General features: G+C 35.6%; 2 protein-coding genes across 2 annotated transcripts; both read right to left on the bottom strand.

Annotated features, from left to right (window-relative positions):
* Positions 1-3,827: 3,827 nt before the first annotated feature.
* Positions 3,828-4,343, bottom strand: LOC133330274 (ctenidin-3-like). Its single transcript, XM_061538731.1, has one exon. It carries the CDS (start codon positions 4,341-4,343, stop codon positions 3,828-3,830), a length of 516 nt encoding a protein of 171 aa, XP_061394715.1.
* An 11,619-nt stretch (positions 4,344-15,962) lies between these two features.
* Positions 15,963-17,844, bottom strand: LOC133330276 (uncharacterized). Its single transcript, XM_061538733.1, has 2 exons — positions 17,588-17,844; positions 15,963-16,092 (listed from the first exon to the last, which is right to left on the bottom strand). Exons 1-2 carry the CDS (start codon positions 17,842-17,844, stop codon positions 15,963-15,965), a joined length of 387 nt encoding a protein of 128 aa, XP_061394717.1.
* Positions 17,845-24,123: the final 6,279 nt, after the last annotated feature.

Genomic DNA, 24,123 nt, shown 5'->3' with positions numbered 1-24,123 from the left:
ATTGAAAGCCCAACATCACAACATAACCAAAGGTAAAGAGTGCTAAATATAGAACCATAGAAAGTTCGATTTTCGTGGAAGTTGTGTAGGGTATCATATTTTCGGCCCCGTTCGACTATACTGCTCCGCTCACTGGATTTAGCTTGGTTTGTGGTAAAAAATAGGCGATTTTTAAAAAAATATTTTTTTAAAGGTCCGCCATTTTGTTGATTTTTGAGCGAAGCCGATAGTCCTAGTTCATACGACAACAACAACAAAACAATAACAACAAATTTTGTAAATTATTTATCTTTTTCGTGGGGGGGATGTTCCCTTAAAGACATTTCTTCTAATTTCTCTTATACAATTTTTAGCACTTTTATTTGGCACTTTATAAAATCTTTTAGTACTTTTTAAAACAAAATCTAGCATTTTTTATCAACAAAGTTTTAGCAACACTGGTTTGGATTGATGTTATTCGGTTCACTTATAGATAAATACCACATATTTCAATTCCTTCAATTTGAAATTGTTAGGACCCGTATCTAGAATATACCCAAAGTGGTGAAGGGTATCATATAGTCGGCCCAGCCCGACTTTACTACATTTCTTGCTGGTTATATCCTACATTACAATGCTGTGGGTATTGTACATGTTTGTGTCGCCTAAGTGTATGCAAAGCCACGTAATATTTGACATAAGCCGAATTTAGAAATTTGTTAACGTCTGTCCATTATAATTTATAATCAAAATTACAGGTCACAGTTGTGGACCAATTGTCCCGACATTCTGCATGCAAGTTAGGTCCTGGCCAAAGACGACTCCTATTGTTTTTTAGTAATAATCGCATCGAAATTGACGAAAAACTTGTTTGCCTATTTTTTCGCTCCAGATGACCCATTAGTTATAGCCCTAAGATTTGGCCAGATAATAAGGATAGAATAGCCATTACGGGACGTTACCCTTAAATTACCCATTTAATATTAATCAGGAAAGGAAAAACACACAAATTGCATCTCTGATTCATATGATCACGTAAACATTAATGTTTGTAGCGGACTATTATTTTACTACACTAAATTACAGTTTTATTGAGAACGTGTCCAGAATTTTTATTTATCATTGCAGCCAACATAATACTGAATCCAGTACCATTATGGGAAATACTATCAAATAATATTTTAAATTAAATCCAACTTAAAATGCAACACACAACCATTTCAGAGGCAATTGAAAACAATTTGTTTTATTAAATGTCCAGATTGTTAAATTAGAAACAAAACATGTGTCTTTTGGTAGCACCTACAATAATTTTGACCAACAAAATTGTTTTTTATTTAAATTTCAGTTGACATTTTAATTTTGCATTCAAACATGCACACACACCCCTTTCAGTTTTGAAAGAATTGGTAATATTTTAAGTTGTCGAGTGTCTTTAGCTGTCACGCTCTGATACTTTTAAAGAATTCGATTTTTGTGAAACAAAGTTTTTTTTATTAATTTACCTGTCACAACAGGATAAAATGTATTTCTTAAGCTTATTGGCTGGTGTTTGAAAATATTTATGTGCGTTTAAATAAAAATATTTGATGCGGATTATTAAAAAGACTTGAATGCATAAAGTTCTGTGGAATATAAACGTTTTACTTTCAGTTGTTTACGATTTCATAGGCCTCGTAGATCATTAGTTTTGGTTGGCCTATGGATAGATATAGCGTCCCTAATCTTAGATATGCCCCAAAATTTCCGACATTTTGAACATTCTAATTTGCTATCAAACCATTCGGTTTCGAAATATCCTGAATCCTCGTTCGGCATTAAAGGACTGCGAGAGGTCCTTTCCGACTTTAACTGCTGATCTTGTGCCAGTTAAAGTTATCCTGCATAGCCGCATTAATTTTGCAGGAATGCCAAACGCAGACATGATTGGGTGGATTTGTCAGTTCGGAAGCCGCATTGGTATGGTCCAATAATGTCATTGACCATTGGCTTCAGTCGATCATAAGTCCGCTGGATAGCACTTTATATACGATGGGAAGGAGACTTATTCTCTATAGTTGGCACATATCGTCTTGTCTCATTTTTTGTGCACGGGACACAGGATGCTTAGGTTCCAATCATTGCGCATGCATTCTCCTAGCCAAATTGTACCAATCAGCTGGTGCATGCTCCTTACCAGCATCTGACCATCAGTCTTGAATAGTTCGGCTTTTAACCATCGGCACCTGCTGTTTTATTATTTTTCAGCCGATTGATTGCTATTCTGACTTCATCTTGGCTAGGTGTGGTATACACACTATATCGTCATCTATTTTTGGTTCTGAGGATACCCTTCTTCACAGCTACTATTTGATACCAGAAGTTTTTCAAAATGCTCCTTCCAGCTCCTGTTCTCAGGGTTGCCCTATACGCTAAGTTTTTCATATCAGTAGCATTACGACACTCCTGATCGTACCACGAATTCCTTGATGGTGGTCTTTGGTACTCAAGTGTTACTTTTGCTGCAGTTTGTATGGTGTAGGAAATTCTCTGCCATTGTGCTTCTATATTATTATCGGGACCAGGGGTGCTTTCGTAAAGCAGTTAGGTAAGATGAGCGGAGTAGGCTTCTGCTATTGTGTTTGAAGCTTTTCGACGTCAAAGTTCCGTGTTACATCAGATCGCCACAAGGTAATGGTCCGAATCGATATTTGCCGCCGGATCGATCGGACGTCTAAAACACTGGATGAATGCCTTCCGTCTATCACAACATGATCGATTTGATTTCTCGTTGTTCGATCCGGAGAAATCCAGGTGGCCTTGTGTATATCGAGATGATTGAATGTGGTGCTGCTAACTACCATTGTTTTTTGCTGCCGCGAAGTCAATCAACCTCATGCCGTTGTCTGATGTTTCTTCATAGAGGCTGAATTTTTTGACGGTGGGCCCAAAGATATTTTCCCTTCCGATTTTTGCATTAAAATCTCCTAGCAGAATTTTAATGTCATGGCCAGAGCAACGATCATATGCTGTTTCTAGGCGCTCGTAAAATATGTCTTTGGTCTGTTCATTTTTATCTTCGGTCGGAGCATGGGCGCAAATGATAATGATGTTGAAGAACTTCGCTATTATACGGCTTATAGCAATTCGCTCATCTACTGGAGAGAATCTGGAGACGAGGTATTTTATTCTCCTGTTAACCATAAATCCGCAGCCAAATTGATGTCTCTTTTCATGGCAGCTATCATACAGGGCGTAATCATCTGATTTGCTTACACCAGTCCCTTTCCATGGCATTTCCTGTAAGGCAATAATATCGGCTTTGTACTTATTAAGTACATCCGTCAAAGCGAACACTGCGTCTGTTTTGTACAACTAGCGCACATTTCAAGTGCAGATTCGCAGATCGTGGTCCTTTATACGTTTGCGGGGGTCGTCAACATTAGGGGGTTTTGGTTTTCTTTTTCTTTGCTTTTTATAGTAGGTTGGGTTTTCCGAGAGTGGGCAACTAACCCGACGCTTCAACCCATTTTTTTATAGTTCTTATAGGTGAGCTCGCGGCACATATTAGCTCACTATTTCATCGGGTGATGAAAATCCTTGGAACACAATGGTGTAATATGTCCACATTTTGGTTATATCTTACTCTCTATAAAAATTCTATCTTTTGTAAATGTCAATATTCCTATGAGAGAGGATACAAAATATTCATGTAAACCCACCTGAGATAAAAACAAAGAATTTTATAGAAAAATATAATGCAACCATTTATTAAAAATATTAAAAAATATGTAACACAAAGTTGAGATTAATGAACATGTATCAATGGCTTTTGGGATCAGAATATCCTTATAATGTTCTGCTGACTTTTACCAAGAACCTCTGCCACCACCATGTTTGTTGGCCCATGGGTTGCCTCCGCCCTGTTTGTTTCCCCAACCACCATGATTGCCACCAAAACCGCCATTGTTGCCACCACCATGACCTCCGAAACCTCCATTGGATCCACCATGACCGCCATAACCTCCACTGGATCCACCATGACCTCCAAAACCACCAAATCCTCCGCCACCACCACCGGCATTATATCCACCAAAACCACCAGAGCCACCATGTTTACCAGCGAAGCCGCCTCCACCTCCTCCACCTTGTTTATTTGCCCAAGGATTTGAGCCAAAACCACCTCCATATGAGGCACCTCCACTTTGTTTGTTCGCCCAAGGATTATTGGAGCCACCGCCACCATAACCACCTCTGCCTCCACCATATCCACCTTGTTTATTGGCCCATTGGTTACCACCGCCAAAGCCACCTCCACCACCTCCTGCCGATACGGTTACAACCAAAATTACCGCCATTAAAAATACAGTTAAACGCATCTTCATGTTCCTTTCCAGATAGAAAATCTCTCTTGAAAATGCAGTTAACAACTACAAAGGTGAACTGTGCCATTGAAGATCTAATCAATCGTATTTATATATGAATTTAATCAAGATATTTTTTTCTTCAAATTGATGCTGTTGTTGCTGTCGTTACTTGCAAAACATTTCCCTTTTCGACGACAGCACTGAGGTAGTAATTATTTTTGTCTTCCTCTCTGCTTACTTTCAAATATACCTTTCCACTTAGAATCTAAGTGGTTCTATGTTAAAATGTATATAATAAGTGGTCCATCCACGTTTTTCCATTTATATGTAATAATTACATATTTCCTAATATTTCAATTGGATACCCAAACATGAACATGTAAAATGCACTTAATCTTTCTACTAACAGGGTGACCCAAGTGATTTGATTTTATGAAACAAAATTTAAATTCTTTGCTATCACCGATTTTTAATTTTTATATGAAATTTTATAGTTAAGATATTTACGAGCCTTTAGGTCGACAATAGCTTACAAAATATTTCGGGTACTGAAAATGGATTCTGCAGCGGTATTATTCACTTTGATTGAGGACCATCAAAACAAACTTAAACGTTGCGGTTCTTTATATGTGAGGCTATCTCATAATAAGCACTTAAATTAAATATAGACGGTTTTTACTCACCAAGAACGCCGAAAGCCAAATTGGTGGTTGTAAATGCAACCTAAGCCTTAAAACTCCCAAGGCTATGAGAAAGCCTGTTGACCTATTGAAATTTTTCTGCAAAAAAGATTTTTAGCCACTAAGAACCCGGAATACCTAATAACAACCACCTAGTTTTGAAAATATGACTAAATTTTCAAAATGGGAGCTACACCAAAATGTGGGTCTACATTAATAGTTTTTCTACGGAGAAGTTTTCTTAACACTTAGAAACCAGTATGTCAAATTAATTCCACCACCTTAGACTACGAATTACCTAAACAGTCAGCGGGACCAAGTCTCGTCAATACGGCATTGTTTTGGGTAAACCTAACGCATAAGCAGAATCGAAAAGAAGTGTAAATGGCCTTAAGTTTGGCCGGGCCGAACTATGGATACCCTCCATCATAGGTTTACTGATAGTTACTCGAAATGAAAATGTAGGGAACATAGGGACCATTGTATCCAGCGAATATACACCAAATACGAATTTCAGCAATTTTAAATGAATGTTTTTCCGAAAATAGAAAAACCCTAAAATGTGGAGAGATTTTGACGACAGATGTTAGAGAGGGACATGTGTATAAAATCCCGATCGCCATATGAAAATTGTCACTGAGGCTATACCTCAATCAATATTGATTACATCGTGTAGGAATTATTGAATATTTGGAGGTATCATTATATAAGGTGCTATGCCTAATTTCAAACCTAACATTTTTTGCCTCAAAATACTGTCCTTCATGCTAAATATTAACAAGTTAAAAATCGTTAAGTTCGGTCGGACCGAACTTTGGATACCCTCCACCATAGGTATACTGACAGATATTTGAAATGAAAATATAGGGAGCATACCAATAAAGTGAACCTATACCAATATTTCTACAAACAGGTTTATGTAAACCATTATTTACACCAAATACAAATTTCAGCAATATTTAATGAAATCCCCAAAGCGAAATGATTTACCGATGGTAAATCGTCATAGATTTCCATAATTTGTAGGATAAAACTGACTATTTCGAATAACGATGATCCCCTATACTATGATAGAATACGCCTATATGGGGACAACCCCTACACACGGAACTAATCAGCTAACTATTTTAATATAAGAAAAGGGTTATATGGAAACTAAACCTAAAAGGGGCGGGTAATAATAATTATTGGTAGGAAGATTTGTTACCATATGCGACTACAAAATACCAAATTACAGCGAATTCTCTCAAGAACCCTAAAATACCGAAAATTAAGGGTGTATTCTATGGGGGCTACCCAAAAAATGGGCCCATTTTTACAATTTTTACTGAGGGAATTTGGTACCCAATAAGAACACATTGTACCATATTTCAGCGAATTCGGTTTAAAAACGCAAAGAAAAACCGTAAATTCGGAGTGGACTGATATTTATAATTTGTAGTGGAGACAATTGGTACCCAAAAAGAACCCAAAGTACCAAATTTCAGCGGTTGAAAAGCGCGCTCATGAACCAGAAAATATCGAAAATTGGGCGATACCCTTATGCCATGTTCTGACGGGCATTCGAACAACGTATTTCGCTCTCAGAATTACGTACATGAATTAACCCGTTCATACAACACTATTCATAATTCATGTCATCAGATTTTTTTATTTCAAACTTTTTGTTTCTTGTTTTACACCAAAAATGTAACATATGTTAGTGAATTACATAGGGATCTAAATAGAAAAAATAATTCTCTTTCTCCTGACTATATTATGAACCCATATCTATTTACTTTTCATTCATGTTTTCCATTTTTTCTGAAAATGTTGTTGTTTTCAATACATTTTTATATTTTCTCAATTCAAATGTCACATTCTGTCACATATAAAAATTTGGAGAATTTTTTGTTTGAGTTGCCCCACATTTGTTTCTTGTTTTGTACGCTAATTAGAACCAAGGGAAAAGAAATGCATATTGCATTATGTAGACAACAAAATTTACATCCCGCTGCATATATAAAAACTCTACAATTTTTTACTTTTCATTCATGATTTTCAATTTTACTGAAAAAGTTTGAAAATTTCATAAATATTTTCAAACTGTCAAAATTAATTTATTTTCGATAAATACTCTCAATTGTTAGGGATGGGACAAATTTATTGGTTATTCAGAGAGTGATTCGAATTGAACAACGTACAAAAGTCGGTGTTCGCTCAGACAATTTTGTATGGGGAACTAAGTAATTACTTCATAATTAAGGGTCGAACAACGAATGAGAGAGCGAACAACGCTCGTCTGTACATGGCATTATATGGAGGCTATGCCTAAACGTGGACCGATGCATACAAAAGGCAAAATACGACTCTGTGAAAAATTTTGGCGATCTATCACAATTCCTTCAGAAGATAGCGTGATTACAACAGACGGACGGACATGGCTATATTGTCTTAGAATTTTACCCTGATCAAGAATATGTATATTTTATAGGATCGGAAATAAATATTTGGATGAGTTTCAAACGGAATGACAAAATGAATATACCCTCCATACTATGGAGGGTATAGCGTATCAGTACACTATGCAAAATATATATGGGAGCTATATCTAAATCTGAACCAATTTTCCGGAAATTTAGCACACATCATTGTCGACTTAATTTAGTACGCTATGCCAATATTCGTACAAATCAAAAGATTTGCAGGAACTTTGGTGCACCATTTACTTAAAATCGGACGAAACTATATATGGGAACTATATCTAAATCTGAACCGATTTTCACGAAATTTAGCACACATCATTGTCGACTTAAATTAGTACGCTAGGCCAATATTCGTGCAAATCTAATAATTTTCAGTGACTTTAGTGCACCATTTACCTAAAATCGGACGAAAATATATATGGGAGCTATATCTAAATCTGAACCGATTTTCTCCAATTTCAATAGGGTTCGTCCTTGGGCTAAACTAATGGGCTCTGCCATTTCATGCAATTCGGATCATAAATTCAACCTGTACTTTGCTCACTAAAATACATGGACGGACGGACAGACGGACATGCATAAATCGACTCAGAATGTGATTCTGTGCATATTCTCAAAAGGAACCATGGGTCTCTCGATTCCTTTTGCCTGTTACAAACATATGAACAAAGACATAATACCCTGTACCTCAGTGTGCTGAAGGGTATAAAAAGGGGGTAGCATGAGAATCTAAAATCCTGTCCTATAAAAGGTCTACCCTTAAACTTAAATTGTTTATTTTTGGTAGGAAGATGTCCTACCTAGTGGGAACCCAAAATAACAGATGGCAGTTGGTAGTTTGAACAATTTTCCAAATTTTTCAAGATACTGAATATTGGGGGGGAGGTGGTGTGGTGTGTACCGTTATATGGGGCTAACCAGGGAGATTAAATACCATACACGTGTCAATAAAAGCGATCGAAATTACAATAAGATCCTGCTAATCCGGCAATTGATTGCAGACCCTAATCCGGGTTACCAATTTTAAAGGACTATCAACTTTGTTATTACAAATACTGCACTGATAAGAAAACCTTCACGGCTCATAATTTTAACTGTAGTTTCGTGGTATGGTACGGTTTAAACAAAAATACTCATACACCAGTGTGCAAGGCAGTACGGCCTGTAGAGCGACTAAACAAACAGACAAAAATAAAGTTTTCACTTCATTGCATCACTATAAACACAAACGTCTGGATCCATTTGACCCGCTATATATTGACCGATATTCATCAAAACAATCATGCTTATTATTAAGGCGTTCGGGTCATAATTGTGGCCTCTAGTGCGACCAGAAAAAAACAGGCAAAATAAAGTTTTTGTCCATTTCATCCCCTAAATATTAAGCGATCATTTCCTAAAAACAATAGGTTTCTTTCATGGCAAGAATTTTGTGACGATTAATCAGACATTCAGACATTACAAACTCTTGGGGCTGCAAAATAATTTATTACCCTGTCTACATAGTTGTGTGCGGTTTAAACATAATATACATAGTAACAATCCAGATTCTGTAATGCAATCCGGATTAGCGAGGTACGTGGTATCGAGATTTGACTGTATATACTAGACCAACCTGGACCAATTTCAAAGAAACTTGACACACTTCTTTCGTAATCATCCCTTGGAATCGGAATCTAGCAACCCTAGGTGGAGGATATAAAAAGTGATAAAATCGAAGACACGTTCGGTTTTTATCATCGTTAATCGCACTTTTTCTTCGTGAAATAATTTTGCTACACCCTGTACAATATCGTCTCTGTGATGAACATCATACAACATCTGCATCATGATTTAACAATTAATATATTTTATGATCTGTTAATATGGATTTGTAATTAATGACTAATGAAGAGATTTTTTTTTCAAATTTTTAAATAATTAATACATTGTTGTTGGTTTTAGTTTTATGCGCCAACAACCATATTCGTGAGAAGTGTTTAGCGAACTAAAACAATTAATTAAATCTTAATTAATGGAAATTACACTTAAACTGCAATAACAACTACAAGATTTCATTAAATACTCGATAATATGGGGAAATTAAATACAACATAAATTAAAATTAGGAAAGTGTGGTGCTATAAAAATTGTAAACCACGGTTACAGAATTTACATAAAATGATTTATATTGTATTATTTCAATTTGTAATTCAATGTAATAAAGTGCAAAAAATATTATTGGAAATATGTGCCAATTGCTTATGCAAAATCCAAACGGATTTTCAAACATCACATGGAATTTAATTATATATCCAAATATGATAAATTTATGTTCAAATAAAAACACACATCATTTACTTCAAATTATAATGTAGTACAGAAATGAATATTTAATGTAATAAAAAAATTAAATACTTTTCTGAGTTAAGTTAAACATCATTGAGACCTATTTTATGACTAGTCATCTTCATGATTATCGTAATCTGCCGCATCATGAAATCATAAAAGTGTTCATAAATAAACTGCTTCACATTGAATTAAAATCTTTTTGTTTTGCATTTGCATTTAGTTCCTGTTTAGTCTTCTGTGTAAAACTAAAAAAGTAGTTAAATAAAATTAACCTTGAAATAAGTGGATTACCACAGATGCTACCCACAATGAAGTCATGCGCTAAGTAGACAACTTGTATCAATTGTTATGGTCATTTAGTTAAATTAATTTGTGTTTGTGTGTGTATTTTGAAGTGAAAGGATGATTCTACTATTAATTGATTTTTCTCACATTAGATCATTGAGTATCTACAGAGGGAAATTATCTTAATATGCTTAAAAGTATTTCAATATTTGGCAAGTATTTGCAAAATATATCATAGAGATGATTTTCACAGCATACATTTGTGTACAGTCTTTATAACCGGGTCTCTAATTTGGTAGTTCATTTTCCCCGATAATAATAACATCCTGGCAAATAAAAACCGTTTGTACTTCATCGAAATAATCATTTCCTACCCTATAAAGTAAGCATTTCCGTCCGTCTGCATGTTGTAATTACTCTAACCTCTGAACGAATTAAGATAGATTGCCTACATTTTGCATAGAATTGTCTTTTGTCTACATGCAGGTCAAGTTCATAGGTGGGCTATATAGGTCCGCGTTTAGGCATAGCTCTCATATAAAGGTACCCCATAATTTTCGATATTTTGGGCTTCGTATCGTATTTTTGATCGATTGGGCTATATTTTAGTACTTGAATTCTTATTGGGTAGCAAATATTTCCAATAAAAATTATAAATATAGGATAACTTTTTCGAGTAGCCCCCATATAAGAGTACCCCACAATTTTCGACATTTTGGAGTTCTTGAAAGCGTTTTTCAAAGGAATTCGCTGTAATCTGGTATTATGTAACAAATCTCACAGAAAAGACAAAATAATTATTATTTTTATCCCCCAATTTTCGGTGTTTTGGGGTTGTGAGTACGTTTTTGAACCGAATTCACTGAAATTTGGTAGATTGATATGTTATTGGGTACTAAATTTTTCCACTAAAAATTCTAAATATAGATCAACTTTTTCTGGTAGGTCACATATAACGGTACCTCCAACTTTCGGAATTTTGAGGGTTTCGAGCATGTTTTTCAACCGAATTCGCTGTAATTTGGCTGTTTGTGTTCTTATTGGAAACCAAACATCTCCAATAAAAATTATAAATATAGGAGGGGGTTTCAAAAGTATGGAATTCTAAGACAAATTAACCGATTTATCCATCTGTGTTAAATCATTCAACCTTCGTAAGATATCGAGATAAAACCAGTAAGGAAAGTAGTAAAGTCGGACTGGGCCGACTATATGATACCCTTCACCACTTTGGGTATATTCTACATATGTATCCTAACATACCCGATTTCAGGGTAACTTGCTAGAGATTAATTTGTATTACATCAGTACGTTGTGTAAATCGGCCTAGCTATGAATCTTTTCAGAAGCTTAGCAACATCATTCTAGCCTTAATTTAGTACGCTATGACAAATTTGGTGCAAATCGAATGTTTTTCAGAGATGTTGGTGCACCAATTACCTAAAATCGGATGAAAATATATGTGGGAGCTATATCTAAATCTGAACCAATTTTCACGAAACTTTGCACACATTATTATAGACGCAATTCAGTACGCTATGTCCAATTTCGTACAAATCGAAAGATATATAGGGTCTTTGGTGCACCAATTACCTTAAATCGAACGAAAATATATATGGGAGCTATATCTAAATCTGAACCGATTTTCACGAAACTTAACACACATAATTCTAGACCTAATTAATTACGCTGTGCCAAATTTCGTGCAAATCGAATGATATATATGGACATGGGTACACCATTTACATTAAATCAGACGAAAATATATATGGGAGCTATATCTAAATCTGGACCGATTTTTCCCAATTTCAATAGGGTTCGTCCTTGGGCCAAAGTGTGACCTATGCCAAATTTCATCCAAATCGGATCATAAATGCGACCTGTACTTTGTTCACAAAAATACATGGACAGACAGACGGACGGACGGACATGCATAAATCGACCATGCATATTGTAAACAGGACCCATGTGTCTACCTCGTTTCCATTTGCCTGTTACAAACATATGCACAAAGACATAATACCCTGCACCACAGTGTGGTGAATATAATGATACCTACTCATTTTCGGTATTTTTATACCCTTCACCACACTGTGGTACAGGGTATTATGTATTTGTGCATATGTTTGTAACAGGCAAAAGGAAACGAGATAGACACATGGTTCCTTTTGAGAATATGCGTAGAATCACTTTCTGAGTCGATTTACGCATGTCCGTCTGTCCATGCATGTATTTTTGTGAACAAAGTATAGGTCGCATTTATGACCCGATTTGGATGAAATTTGGCATATGTCACTTATTTGGCCCAAGGACGAACCCTATTGAAATTGGGAAACATCGGTTAAGATTTAGATATAGCTCCCATATATATTTTCGTCCGATTTTATGTAAATGGTGCACCAAAGTCCCTTTATATCTTTCGATTTGCACTAAATTTGGCACAGCGTAATGAATTAAGCCGTCTGTCCGTCCATGTATTTTTGTTAACAAAGTACAGGTCGCATTTATGATACGATTTGGATGAAATTTGGCATAGGTCACTTAATTGGCCCAAGGACGAACCCTATTGAAATTGGGAAAAATCGGTTCAGTTTTAGATATAGCTCCCATATATATTTTCGTCCGATTTATGGTAAATGGTGCACCAAAGTCCCTATATATCTTTCGATTTGCATGAAATTTGGCATGGCGTAATGAATTAGGTCTAGAATGATGTGTGTTAATTTTCCTGAAAATCCGTTCAGATTTAGATATAGCTCCCATATATATCATCGTCCGATTTAAGGTAAATAGTGTACCAAAGTCCCTATATATCTTTCGATTTGCATTAAACTTGGTATAGCCTACTGAATGAAGTCTAGAATGATGTGTGTTAAGTTTCCTGAAAATCGGTTCAGATTTAGATAAAGCTCCCATATATATCATCGTCCGATTTAAGGTAAATAGTGTACCATAGTCCCTATATATCAGTTTATTTGCCCGAAATTTGGCATAGTGAAATGCATTAGGTCTAGAATGATGTATGTTAATCGGTTCAGATTTAGATATAGCTCCCATATATATACTCGTCCGATTTAAGGTAAATGGTGTACCAAAGTCCCTATATATCTTTCGATTTGCAAGAAATTGGGCATAGCGAACTTAATTAAGTCTAGAATAGTGCACGTTAAGCATCGTAAAAATCGGTTTGGATTTACATATAGCTCCTATATAAATTTTCGTCCGATTTAATGTAAGTGATGTACTTAAGTCCCTATACATATTTCGATTTGCACAAAATTTGGCATAGAATACTGAAATGAGTCTGGAGTGATGTGTGTAAAGTTTCCTGAAAATCGGTTCAGATTTATATATAGCTCCTATATATTTTTTTCCGATTTTATGTAAATTGTGCCCTAAAGACCCCACGTTTGTCCGATTGCCATACAATTTTGTACGATAAAATGTACTTAATATAAGTTAACCTCTGCCTTTCTCATTGAAATCTGTTCAGATTTTATATAGCTTCTACATATATATTTTGGTCCGATTTTACACAAAATTGACACAAATTTTGCAAAACGTACTAAAGTTTTGAAATGTGGAATGTTTTGAACTCGATTCAGATTTGGATAGAGCTTCTATATATATTTCCTCCCGATTTTAAGTAATTTTGTCCCGGTGTAAGAAGCAACCCTATATGTGAATAAATGAAAAATCTAGTATAGTTTGGAGAATTCGACGTCTGTTAGCATTCATCTGTTGAATATACCCAAAGTGGTAAAGGATATCATATAGTCGGCCCCGCCCGACTTTACTGCTTCCCTTACTGGTTTATATTTGGCGTGAAGGAAGGTATTGTGATGCAAAAATGCTAGTTTCGAAATTGAGCTATATCAATCCTCAATTACGCATAGCACCTCATATAATGATAGCTCCAAATGTTCGGTAATTCCTACACGATGTAATCAATATTTGTCCCACTTTAAAAATTGCTTCAAGGTACATTCCGTAAAACTGTAATGATAACTTTCACCTTGAAACACCAGCTTTGGAATATCGTTCCTACCACAAATTGTCCCAATTTTTCGTATAGCCCTAATATACTGGCGCCCCCATTATTCGGTATTTTGGGTTTGGGCACGTTGTTCAACCTAATAAACTGTAATCTGGTATTTTGAGTTCTCGCAAGGTAGAAAATCGTTTTAATAAAAATGACGAATTTTGGTCCACTTTTAGGGCTAGCCTCCATATTTCGGTTTTTGGACAGAGCAGTATTTGGTTTTAACCTCATTTTCCATTGCAGTGGCTGTAAAATTAATTTTTTTTGTTTGGTAGTGTTGGCGGGTTATTTGGGATACCATTTGTATTTTGTTTTTGCAAAATAGTCAGGCTTAATCCCAGTTTGTTGTTTTTATAAAAAACAACTATTTATTAGTGGGGAATGTATGGCATTGTCCGCCGAGGGGTAAGGCAGGGAAGACTATAGTTTCGGATCTCGCCACTGATCCTCATCAGTTCCCTTAGTTTTTTGTTGGGATATTCTCCCCAGAAGCTATTAATAGCTTCTTTACAAAAAACCTTTCAAACCCAAATGTCTCTTGTGACAATTCGAAGTTCTTACGTTACCAGCGATACGACCCCAATGAGAAGTTCGTTTCGTTGGCGCCTGACTTCGTGGTCAACAAGGCATTTACAGACAACTACAATACATTTCCCACTGCTATGTGTCGTCACTTTGTGACGAATGCACATAACGTTGTTGTTGGTATTGCTAGTTAAAGCAATAAACGAAACAGTATGACCGTGCCTCGTCTACAACTTCAGTAGTGTTGGCGGGTTATTTGGGATACCATTTGTATTTTGTTTTTACAAAATAGTCAGGCTTAATCCCAGTTTGTTGTTTTTATAAAAACAACTATTTATTAGTGGGGAATATATGGCATTTTTGGAAAATTGGTCCAGAGTATCCGGTTTGGGAGAAACCGTTTATTATGGGGCTACATCAAAACTTGGACCCAAGGACCCCATTTCCCATACCAGAAGTTTTATTGATATAAAAACCAAATTTGGCCATCTATGTCAAGTGGTTCGCCAGTTAATGAGCTTATACCCAAGGCTATATCAAAACTTGGACCCAGAGACTCAATTTCCCATACCAATATTCGCTCCGACATTGAAAACATGTGAGCCAAATTTTGGCCGCCTATGTCAATTTGTTCGTCAGTTTATGAGTTTGTCCAAACTTGTCCAAAATCAAACAGTAGCCGATATTGCGGGGTGTCGTGCTACCCCAAAAAGAAGACCGAGTTATGTAAATTTTATTAGAGTGACTTTGTACAAAATTGGAATCCAAAATATGAAACTAAAATCATTTCGCTTAAAAAAGTGGGGTTACCTTTTTATGGAGGCTACCCGAAATAGTTGTCAAATATTGACAACTTTTAGTGTGGATATTTGGTACCCATTGAGAACACTAAATACTTAATTATTACAAATTCCATTGAAAAATGCAATGGAAAACTTCAACATACCTACAATTGGGTGAGTGTCATTATATAGTGACCATGCCTTAACTTCAACCAATATAGCCCATCTTCAAGCTCGTCGTGAATGGTATCATATAGTCGGAACGTCAGATTTTGTTTAATATCCTTTCTGATTTGTTATTTTGCTAACATATAAATGAAACGCCTCAAATTTATACAACACAGAACATTCTTATTTAAAATTTTAACAAATATTTTCACAATTTTCTGCTTTAACAATATTTTATTACAACACATAAAGTATGAAAGAAAATAATAATCACCAAATTATCGAAGTAGGTTATTTTTTTTAAATACAAAATCTGTTCCATATTTCATAAAAACACATTTCCAAATAGCAACGCACAATCACCACCAGCCACTTCCTCTGCTAATATAACCACCATTCCAGCCACCATTATTCCAACCGCCATGGCCACCAGACCAACCTCCATGACCACCAGACCATCCACCATTCCAGCCGCCACCACCAACACGACTTCAAACAAATATAAATAAGTCATCCGTTGAGCTATGTCTGTACTTCTAGAAAACGTAACTACGTAATTTTATGCTCAATTTTGTAAGTTGTGCAAAATTTGATGTCAATCTGACTAACATGAGGAGTTTGATGCCCAATTTACTTGAAACCGGGGGAGAATATATATGGAAGCTCTATCCAAATATTAAGCGATTTGAAACAAACTTGTCACGGGTTAGGTTCTACTAATTTCAGAAAGTTTTGTTCCTATCAGCCTATTGATTCCTTGGTGCGTCAATTACTTAAAATCAATCTATATTAAAAGGGAGCTATATCTAAATCTGGAGCGATTTTCTCAAAACTTGACAGACATCACTCTCGGCTCAATTCAGTACGTTATGCAACATTTGGTGCAAATCGAAAGATATATATGGACTTTGGTGCACCATTTACATGAAATCGGACGAAACTATATATGGGAGCTATATCTAAATCTGGATCGATTTTCATAAAACTTGGCAGACGTCATTCTAGGTTCAATTCAGTAAGTTATGCCAAATTTCATGTAAATCAAAAGACGAAAATATATATGTGAGCTATATCTAAATCTGAACCGATTTTTCCCAATTTCAATAGGGTTCGTCCTTGGGCCAAACAAATGAGCTGTGCCAAATTTCATCCAATTCTGATCATAAATGCGACCTGTACTTTGTTTACAATTTAACATGGACAGACAGACGGACGGACAGACTCAGAAAGTGATTCTATGCATATTCTCAAAAGGAACCATGTGTCTATCTCGTTTCCTTTTGCCTGTTACAAACATATGCACAAAGACATAAGACCCTGTACCACAGTGTGGTGAATGGTATAAAATGTAGCCGATACTGCGGGGTGTCGTGCTACCCCAAAAAGAAGACCGAGTTATGTAAATTTTATTAGAGAGACTTTGTACAAAATTGGAATCCAAATATGAAACAAAAATCATTTCGCTATAAAAAGGGGTACCTTTTTATGGAGGCTACCCGAAATAGTTGTCAAATATTGACAACTTTTAGTGTGGATATTTGGTACCCATTGAGAACACTAAATACTTAATTATTACAAATTCCATTGAAAAATGCAATGGAAAACTTCAACATACCTAAAATTGGGTGAGTGTCATTATATAGTGACCATGCCTTAACTTCAACCAATATAGCCCATCTTCAAGCTCGTCGTGAATGGTATCATATAGTCGGAACGTCAGATTTTGTTTAATATCCTTTCTGATTTGTTATTTTGCTAACATATAAATGAAACGCCTCAAATTTATACAACACAGAACATTCTTATTTAAAATTTTAACAAATATTTTCACAATTTTCTGCTTTAACAATATTTTATTACAACACAAAGTATGAAAGAAAATAATAATCACCAAATTATCGAAGTAGGTTATTTTTTTTAAATACAAAATCTGTTCCATATTTCATAAAAACACAATTCCAAATAGCAACAAACAAATCACCACCAGCCACTTCCCCTGCTAATATAACCACCATTCCACCCACCATTATTCCAACCGCCATGGCCACCAGACCAACCTCCATGACCACCAGACCATCCACCATTCCAGCCGCCACCACCAACACGTATTACTTTAATTACTTTGGGATATGAAGTGTAGCCACCATTCCATCCCGAATTCCAACCATTATTCCAGCCACCATGGATGATGCCGGCTGAAGCTGCAGCCACCAATGCGCACAAAATCAATAAAACTTTCATTGTAAAATTGTTGTTGTTTTTGTAGTTTGTCAAAAGTTACAAATTCCTTCCGTTGTAGGCTGGTCAAAAACTCACTGACTGACTGTGCCTATAGTCAAAAATGCTGCAACTATTTATACAAGTGTCATCATTCGCATATTCCGACTTTAAAGCATTCAATTTCGTAAAACCTACAAAAATGTCAAATCAGTCAACGTCATTATACCAACAATAAACAAAACAACAAAAACAAAAATACATATTTAGATTTGCAGACCAATAAGACGCACAGTTTCAGTTGCAACATCATGTTATAGTTGTTGTTGGTGGAGCCTTTGTTGCATTGCAAGACTTTTGTTGGAGATGACTCAAAAGCCGACACATAGACTTTTTTCTTATAAATCCCAACTAAAAAGAAGAACACAAAACTTGTTTCAGTTGTAATCACTCTGGTTTCAACGCAAAATCTTCTGACAGCCACAAAAAGTAGTGACCATGGTCAACAAGTCATTACCAGAAGTTTATCATCGCCAATGTTCCGCAAATCATAGGCTAGCACCGGAGTTGTTTCAAAAAAACGAAATGTAGGAAATATATTTTGTGTGTGGCGTTTTCGAAAGGTTACGCCAAAGATCACATAACAGTTTTGTATACCCTACGAATTGTATGCAACGAATTTGAAACAAAAAAAATGTCAGTTGATGTTATGTTTAAATAAGCTAATTTTTACTAAAAAATAAAATCGTAAAATTTTTGGAAATGGAATCCTCCGGTCACTCTTTTTGGTATATCTTTACAAAAATGTTATAATTTTGAAAATGAGTAAATTTTATATGGGGTCAATACAATATTCGAAACCTTCTAAATTAACCAAAGGGAGTTTGTATGTCTCGTATAGGTGGCGTCCCCAAGTCGAGCTTATGGGGAATGGTGGATGACCACACGTGTCTATTAAAATCAGTTTAACCTGGAAGTATTGGATCAAAATGTTGTTATGGTGGTGGTTTTCCCTTAAAAGGAAAAATATGAATAATTTAACGGTGCAGAACCTAAATAACTCAGTACCGACAAATATCGTTGATCTGCCCACCCCGTCGCCCCGCGTTCTCATACAATGTTTTGGCATCAGGCACGCATCCAACGAGCAAAAATGGATCTGAGTTTAAGACTAATGCAACCGGAGAAGAGAAGAGTCTAATAATAATAAGATGATAGAGGTAGTCAGCAAGTAGATCACAACAATTAAATATCAGTTATATGGGCACAATGGCAATAACTGACCAGGATAAACGGGAAGAATAAATAAACCTCGACTTGAAAGAGGTATGCAAACATGTAAAGGATATTCCCTTCTGCTGATATAAGGAGAATGAAGAACCATACGAACGAAGATTCCTCTTCCCAAGGGGGAAGATGGCAGCAACAATTTATAAGAAGCCGCCATATGGCCAGGATGGGCTATAGAAAGTTTATAGTGTTTATAGAACTCTGTGTCCCGGAAAATAAAAAAAGAAGATTCATTAGGAAGTAATGGATACGGTCAATATTAAGATCTTGGAAAATCCGCTTCAAAGGAAAACCCTTTCGATCTGGATAGCTACGAATTCAAATGGAACTATCTTTTCAGGATAACATGAACTGGGTCAGAAATTAAATTCGGAAAGGACCTCTCGGAATCCTTCAACCGAACAAGGATTCAGACAAGGTGATATTTTGTGGTGTGACTTGTTTAACATCCTGCTGGAAAAGGTCATACGAGATGTGAACAGAAGTGGCACTCTGTACACCAAACCGCATATGTTACTCGTCTACGCCGACGATATCGACAAATGGGTCGAACATTGCGAACGGTAATCTGCCAAAGTGAGACTCGCAGTAAATGGCGAAAATACCAAGCTAGTGTTATCAACGCGAAAGATGTCCGGTAGAGTCGGACCAGCTGTAGAACTTGAACGATTTTATATACCTAATTAAAGAAATATAAACAAAACTAATAACATCAGCTTTGAAATCCGAAGGAGAAAAGTGTTGGCCAACAGATATTACTATGGTCTGAGTAAGCAGCTCAAAAGCAAGGCCATAAATTGCCAGGCCAAACTCACACTCTACAAGACATTGATATTACCAGTGCTGTTGTATGGATCTGAAGCATGGGTACTTGCGCAACAGATTAGACAGCTCTTGGAGTGTTTGAGAGAAAAATTCTCCGGAAGATCTTTGGGCCGATCTGCGTCGATGGTGAATATCACCGTTGAATGAACCATGAGTTGTACCATCTATTCTCTGACATCGACATAGTCAGACGTATCGAGCTGCAACGACTACGTTGGCTATGCCATGTTGTGAGCATGGATGAAGATGCCCCAGCTCAAAAGGCATATAAAAGTGATGGCCAAGTGATGGTTCACGCTGTAGGGGAAGGTCACGAATCCAAAGGAAAGGTCAAGTAGAAGACAACATCTCTGAAGATGACGCGCTTGGAAATCTTTCTTAAGCTCGGCTTATGAACAACCGTTCTGTAATAAGCCAGCTAAGTAAGTAAGTAAGTAGGTTCATGTTTTGACATAACATCCCGCTCCATTTTTTGCATCCACATTTTCCCACCAATGAAGATATTTTTATGTAGAAAGTTATAAATATAGTTCACGTTTTGCCATACCTAAATATCCTAGCCAATTTAGTGCGAAGATGCGGTTACTTCGCACTAAAGTGGCCCTTATTTTGTATTTCGGGATTATGGAAACAGATATTTCTATTTAGGCAATTTTGTGCGATTTATCCTAAGATACTATAATTTGGCATTTTCACGTTCTTGTTTAATAAAACACTTCTCGCCAGACAAGATTCAATATTTATCAGATTTTAAATGTATACAGAAGTCCCGCCTAATTATACCTTTCACCACACTGTGGTACAGGGTATAATATCTTTGCGCATATGTTTGTAACAGGCAAAAGGAAACGAGATAGACACATGGTTCCTTTTGAGAATATGCATAGAATCACTTTCTAAGTCGATATATGTATGTATGTCCGTCCGTAAGTCCGTCTGTCTGTCTGTCCATGTTAAATTGTAAACAAAGTAGAGGTCGCATTTATTATTCGAATTGGATGATACGAATGAAAACGAACGAACCCTATTGAAATTGGGAAAAAATCGGTTAAGATTTAGATATAGCTCCCATATATATATTCGTCCGATTTAAGGTAAATGGGGCACCAAAGTCCCTAAATAGCTCTAGATTTGCACGAAATTTGGCATTGCGTACTGAATTGATTTAAGGTAAATGGTGCAACAAAGTCCTTAAATATCTTTCGATCTGCACGAAATTTGACACAGCGTATTGAATTAAGCCTAGAATGATGTCTGCTAAGTTTCCTAAAAATCAGGTCAGACTTAGATATAACTCCCACATATATATATATATATATATATATATATATAAATGGTGTACCGATTAAATCGGTTCAGATTTAAATAAATGGTGCACCAAAGTCCGAAAGGCCCAGTCCGACTTTACTACTCTCCTTACTGGTTTTTTCTATGTTAAAGTTTATAGTCTAGTTTCCCAACTTTGGTGCCTGAAATTTGAAATTTTATTTTCTAAGTGTATTTCTAAGTGTACGAAATTTGGAATGTACATCACATGGTAGTGAGTATAAAAGTTTTAGCCAAGGCGAACATATCCACGGTTTTGCCATGCATTGCATTGTATTTTTCTTTAAATTCTGCCGATTTTACAACGAGACTTTGTTTTCAGACTAGATATTGCATAAATATTGTCAAAATAAATATACACTCTTACATATCATAGAGTGCGCACAAATATACATATGAAAACAGGAAACAGACACAAATTATTAACACTTATGTATGGTGTCTTCGAGAATGACAATCTAAAATTTTGATCTAATCCCTACATAAACATTAATGTAATCCAGACATGATCTCATGAACCTTAATAATTGCCACACTGAAAGAAGCAATATAGTGTTAAGTATAACATATAAACATTTTACAGACAAAAACCAGTAAGGAAAGTTACAGACAAAAACCAGTAAGGAAAAGTAAACTTGGCACACATCATTCTGGATTAAATTCAAAACGCTATGCAACATAAGAATTTGGTACATTATTTAGATTAAATCGGACGAAAATATATATACCTAGATCTGAATGGATTTTCACGAAACTCAGCACACATCATTCTAGCATCAATTCGGAACGCTATGCCAAATTTTGTGCAAATCTAAAGATACATGTGGTGCACCATTTACATTAAATCGGACTAAAAAATATATATGGGAGCTATATCTAAGTCTTGACCGATTTTCACGAAACTTGGCATACATCATTCTGGATTAAATTCAAAACGCTATGCAACATAAGAACTTGGTACATTATTTAGATTAAATCGGACGAAAATATATATGGAAGCTATATCTAAATCTGGATCGATTTTCACGAAACATACCAGACATCATTCTAGGCTCAATTCAGTACGTTATGCCAAATTTCGTGCAAATCAAAAGATATATAGGTACTTTGGTGCACCATTTACATGAAATCGAACGAAACTATATATGGGAGCTATATCTAAATCTGGACCGATTTTCACGAAACATACCAGACATCATTCTAGGCGCAATTCAGTACGTTACGCCAAATTTCGTGCAAATCGAAAGATATATAGAGACTTAGGGGCACAATTTACATTAAATCGGACGAAAATATATATGGAAGCTAAATTTTCCCAATTTCAATAGGGTTCGTCCTTGGGCCAAACAAATGAGCTGTGCCAAATTTCATCCAATTCGGATCATAAATGCGACCTGTACTTTGCTCACAAAAATACATGGACAGACGGACGGACGGACATGCATAAATCGACTTAAAAAGTGATTCTATGCATATTCTCAAAAGGAACCATGGGCCTATCTCGTTTCCTTTTCCTGTTACAAACATATGCACAAAAACATAATACCCTGTACCACAGTGTGGTGAAGGGTATAAATATCAATACATAGGGTACCTCTATTCGATTACGTACACTCGTGTCACCATGTGCAATTGCAGTTTTATTTCACTAACGAATTTTTTGTCAACAAAACCTTTGAATGTCAAATTTTATTTATTAAAATATAAGTTATTGTTATTTGATTACATTTTGTTTACCCGATGCCGTATTACGGAATGCAACCAAACATAAATTCATATAAATCTTTGAAATCCAATGGAAAATATAAAATTCAATTTCAAATAGCAAGTATTTTTGTCCCCATTGAAAATTAAATAATTTATGTCACAGTTTATGTTGTTTATGAATAATCTATCATAACTAATGGTATGTGCTATTTGTTTAACCCTTTCAGTGTCATAAAAAAATTTTTGTCGGAATAAAAATCTAAAATTTTGTATTAAAAATCATATAAAGGCAAAGAGTTTAAAAAAATCAATTTTTATTTTAAACCTCGGACAGTTTTGTCTATCTTTCAGCAAAAATAAAAACATCTATTGTAACGGTACATAGGATAACCGAAAAATCGCAAAGAAAGAGAGTAATTTTAAATGTCGAATATATTCGACACAAACACTGAAAGGGTTAAAAAAATATACATACATGTATTAACGTATGTAATAGACATTAGGGGTATTCATTGTTAAATTACAATATTAGTAGTAGTAGCATATATTGCTTACAGGGACCTCCCCCTCCCCCCCCCCCTTCTCGGTGTCATTTTTTTTTTTTTTTTTTTTTTGATTTAGTTCGAATCTACTCTGATTCAAGAATGTCCCTACAAAATTTCACTTTTCTGGTAGCCACCATATAACGGTACCTCCTAATTTTCAAAATTTTGGGGGTTTTGATCGAATTTTTCCACCGAATTGGCTGTAATTTAGTATTTTGATTTCTTAATATGTACCAAATCTCTCCACAAAAAATTATAAATATAGGTCAATTTTTTTGGATACCAAATTTCTCCACTAAAAATTATAAATATGGGTCCACTTTTTCTGGTAGTCCCCATATAACGGTACATCCCAATTTTCAGTTTTTGGGGGGTTTTGACCGGATTTTTTTCACCGAATTGGGTGTAATGTGGTACTTTGAGTTCTTATTGCGTAGCAAATTTCTCCACTAAAAATTATAAATATAGGTCCACTTTATCAGGTAGCCGCCATATAACCGTACCGCCCAACTTTCGATATTTTGGGGTTCTTGAGCACGTTTTTCTACTGAATTCGCTGTAATTTGGTATTTTTTGTCGGATATGGCAACAAATCTCCTTTCAAAAATTA

This window comes from Musca vetustissima, unplaced genomic scaffold (assembly GCF_032173495.1).
Source record: "Musca vetustissima isolate MV318-11 ecotype Yass unplaced genomic scaffold, APGP_CSIRO_Mvet_v1 utg130174, whole genome shotgun sequence".
Classification (NCBI taxonomy): Eukaryota; Metazoa; Arthropoda; class Insecta; order Diptera; family Muscidae; genus Musca; species Musca vetustissima.
The sequence above is the reverse complement of the archived record's forward strand: the minus strand, read 5'-3'. Positions and strand labels throughout refer to the sequence as shown.

Excerpts from the sequence above, each read along its gene's own strand:
- LOC133330274 (XM_061538731.1), bottom strand. The coding sequence starts at position 4,343 with ATGAAGATGCGTTTAACTGTATTTTTAATGGCGGTAATTTTGGTTGTA.
- LOC133330276 (XM_061538733.1), bottom strand. The coding sequence starts at position 17,844 with ATGAAAGTTTTATTGATTTTGTGCGCATTGGTGGCTGCAGCTTCAGCC. Across the intron at positions 16,093-17,587 it reads ATTAGCAGGGGAAGTGGCTG|TCGTGTTGGTGGTGGCGGCT; the intron begins GTGGTGATTTGT and ends ATTTGTTTGAAG.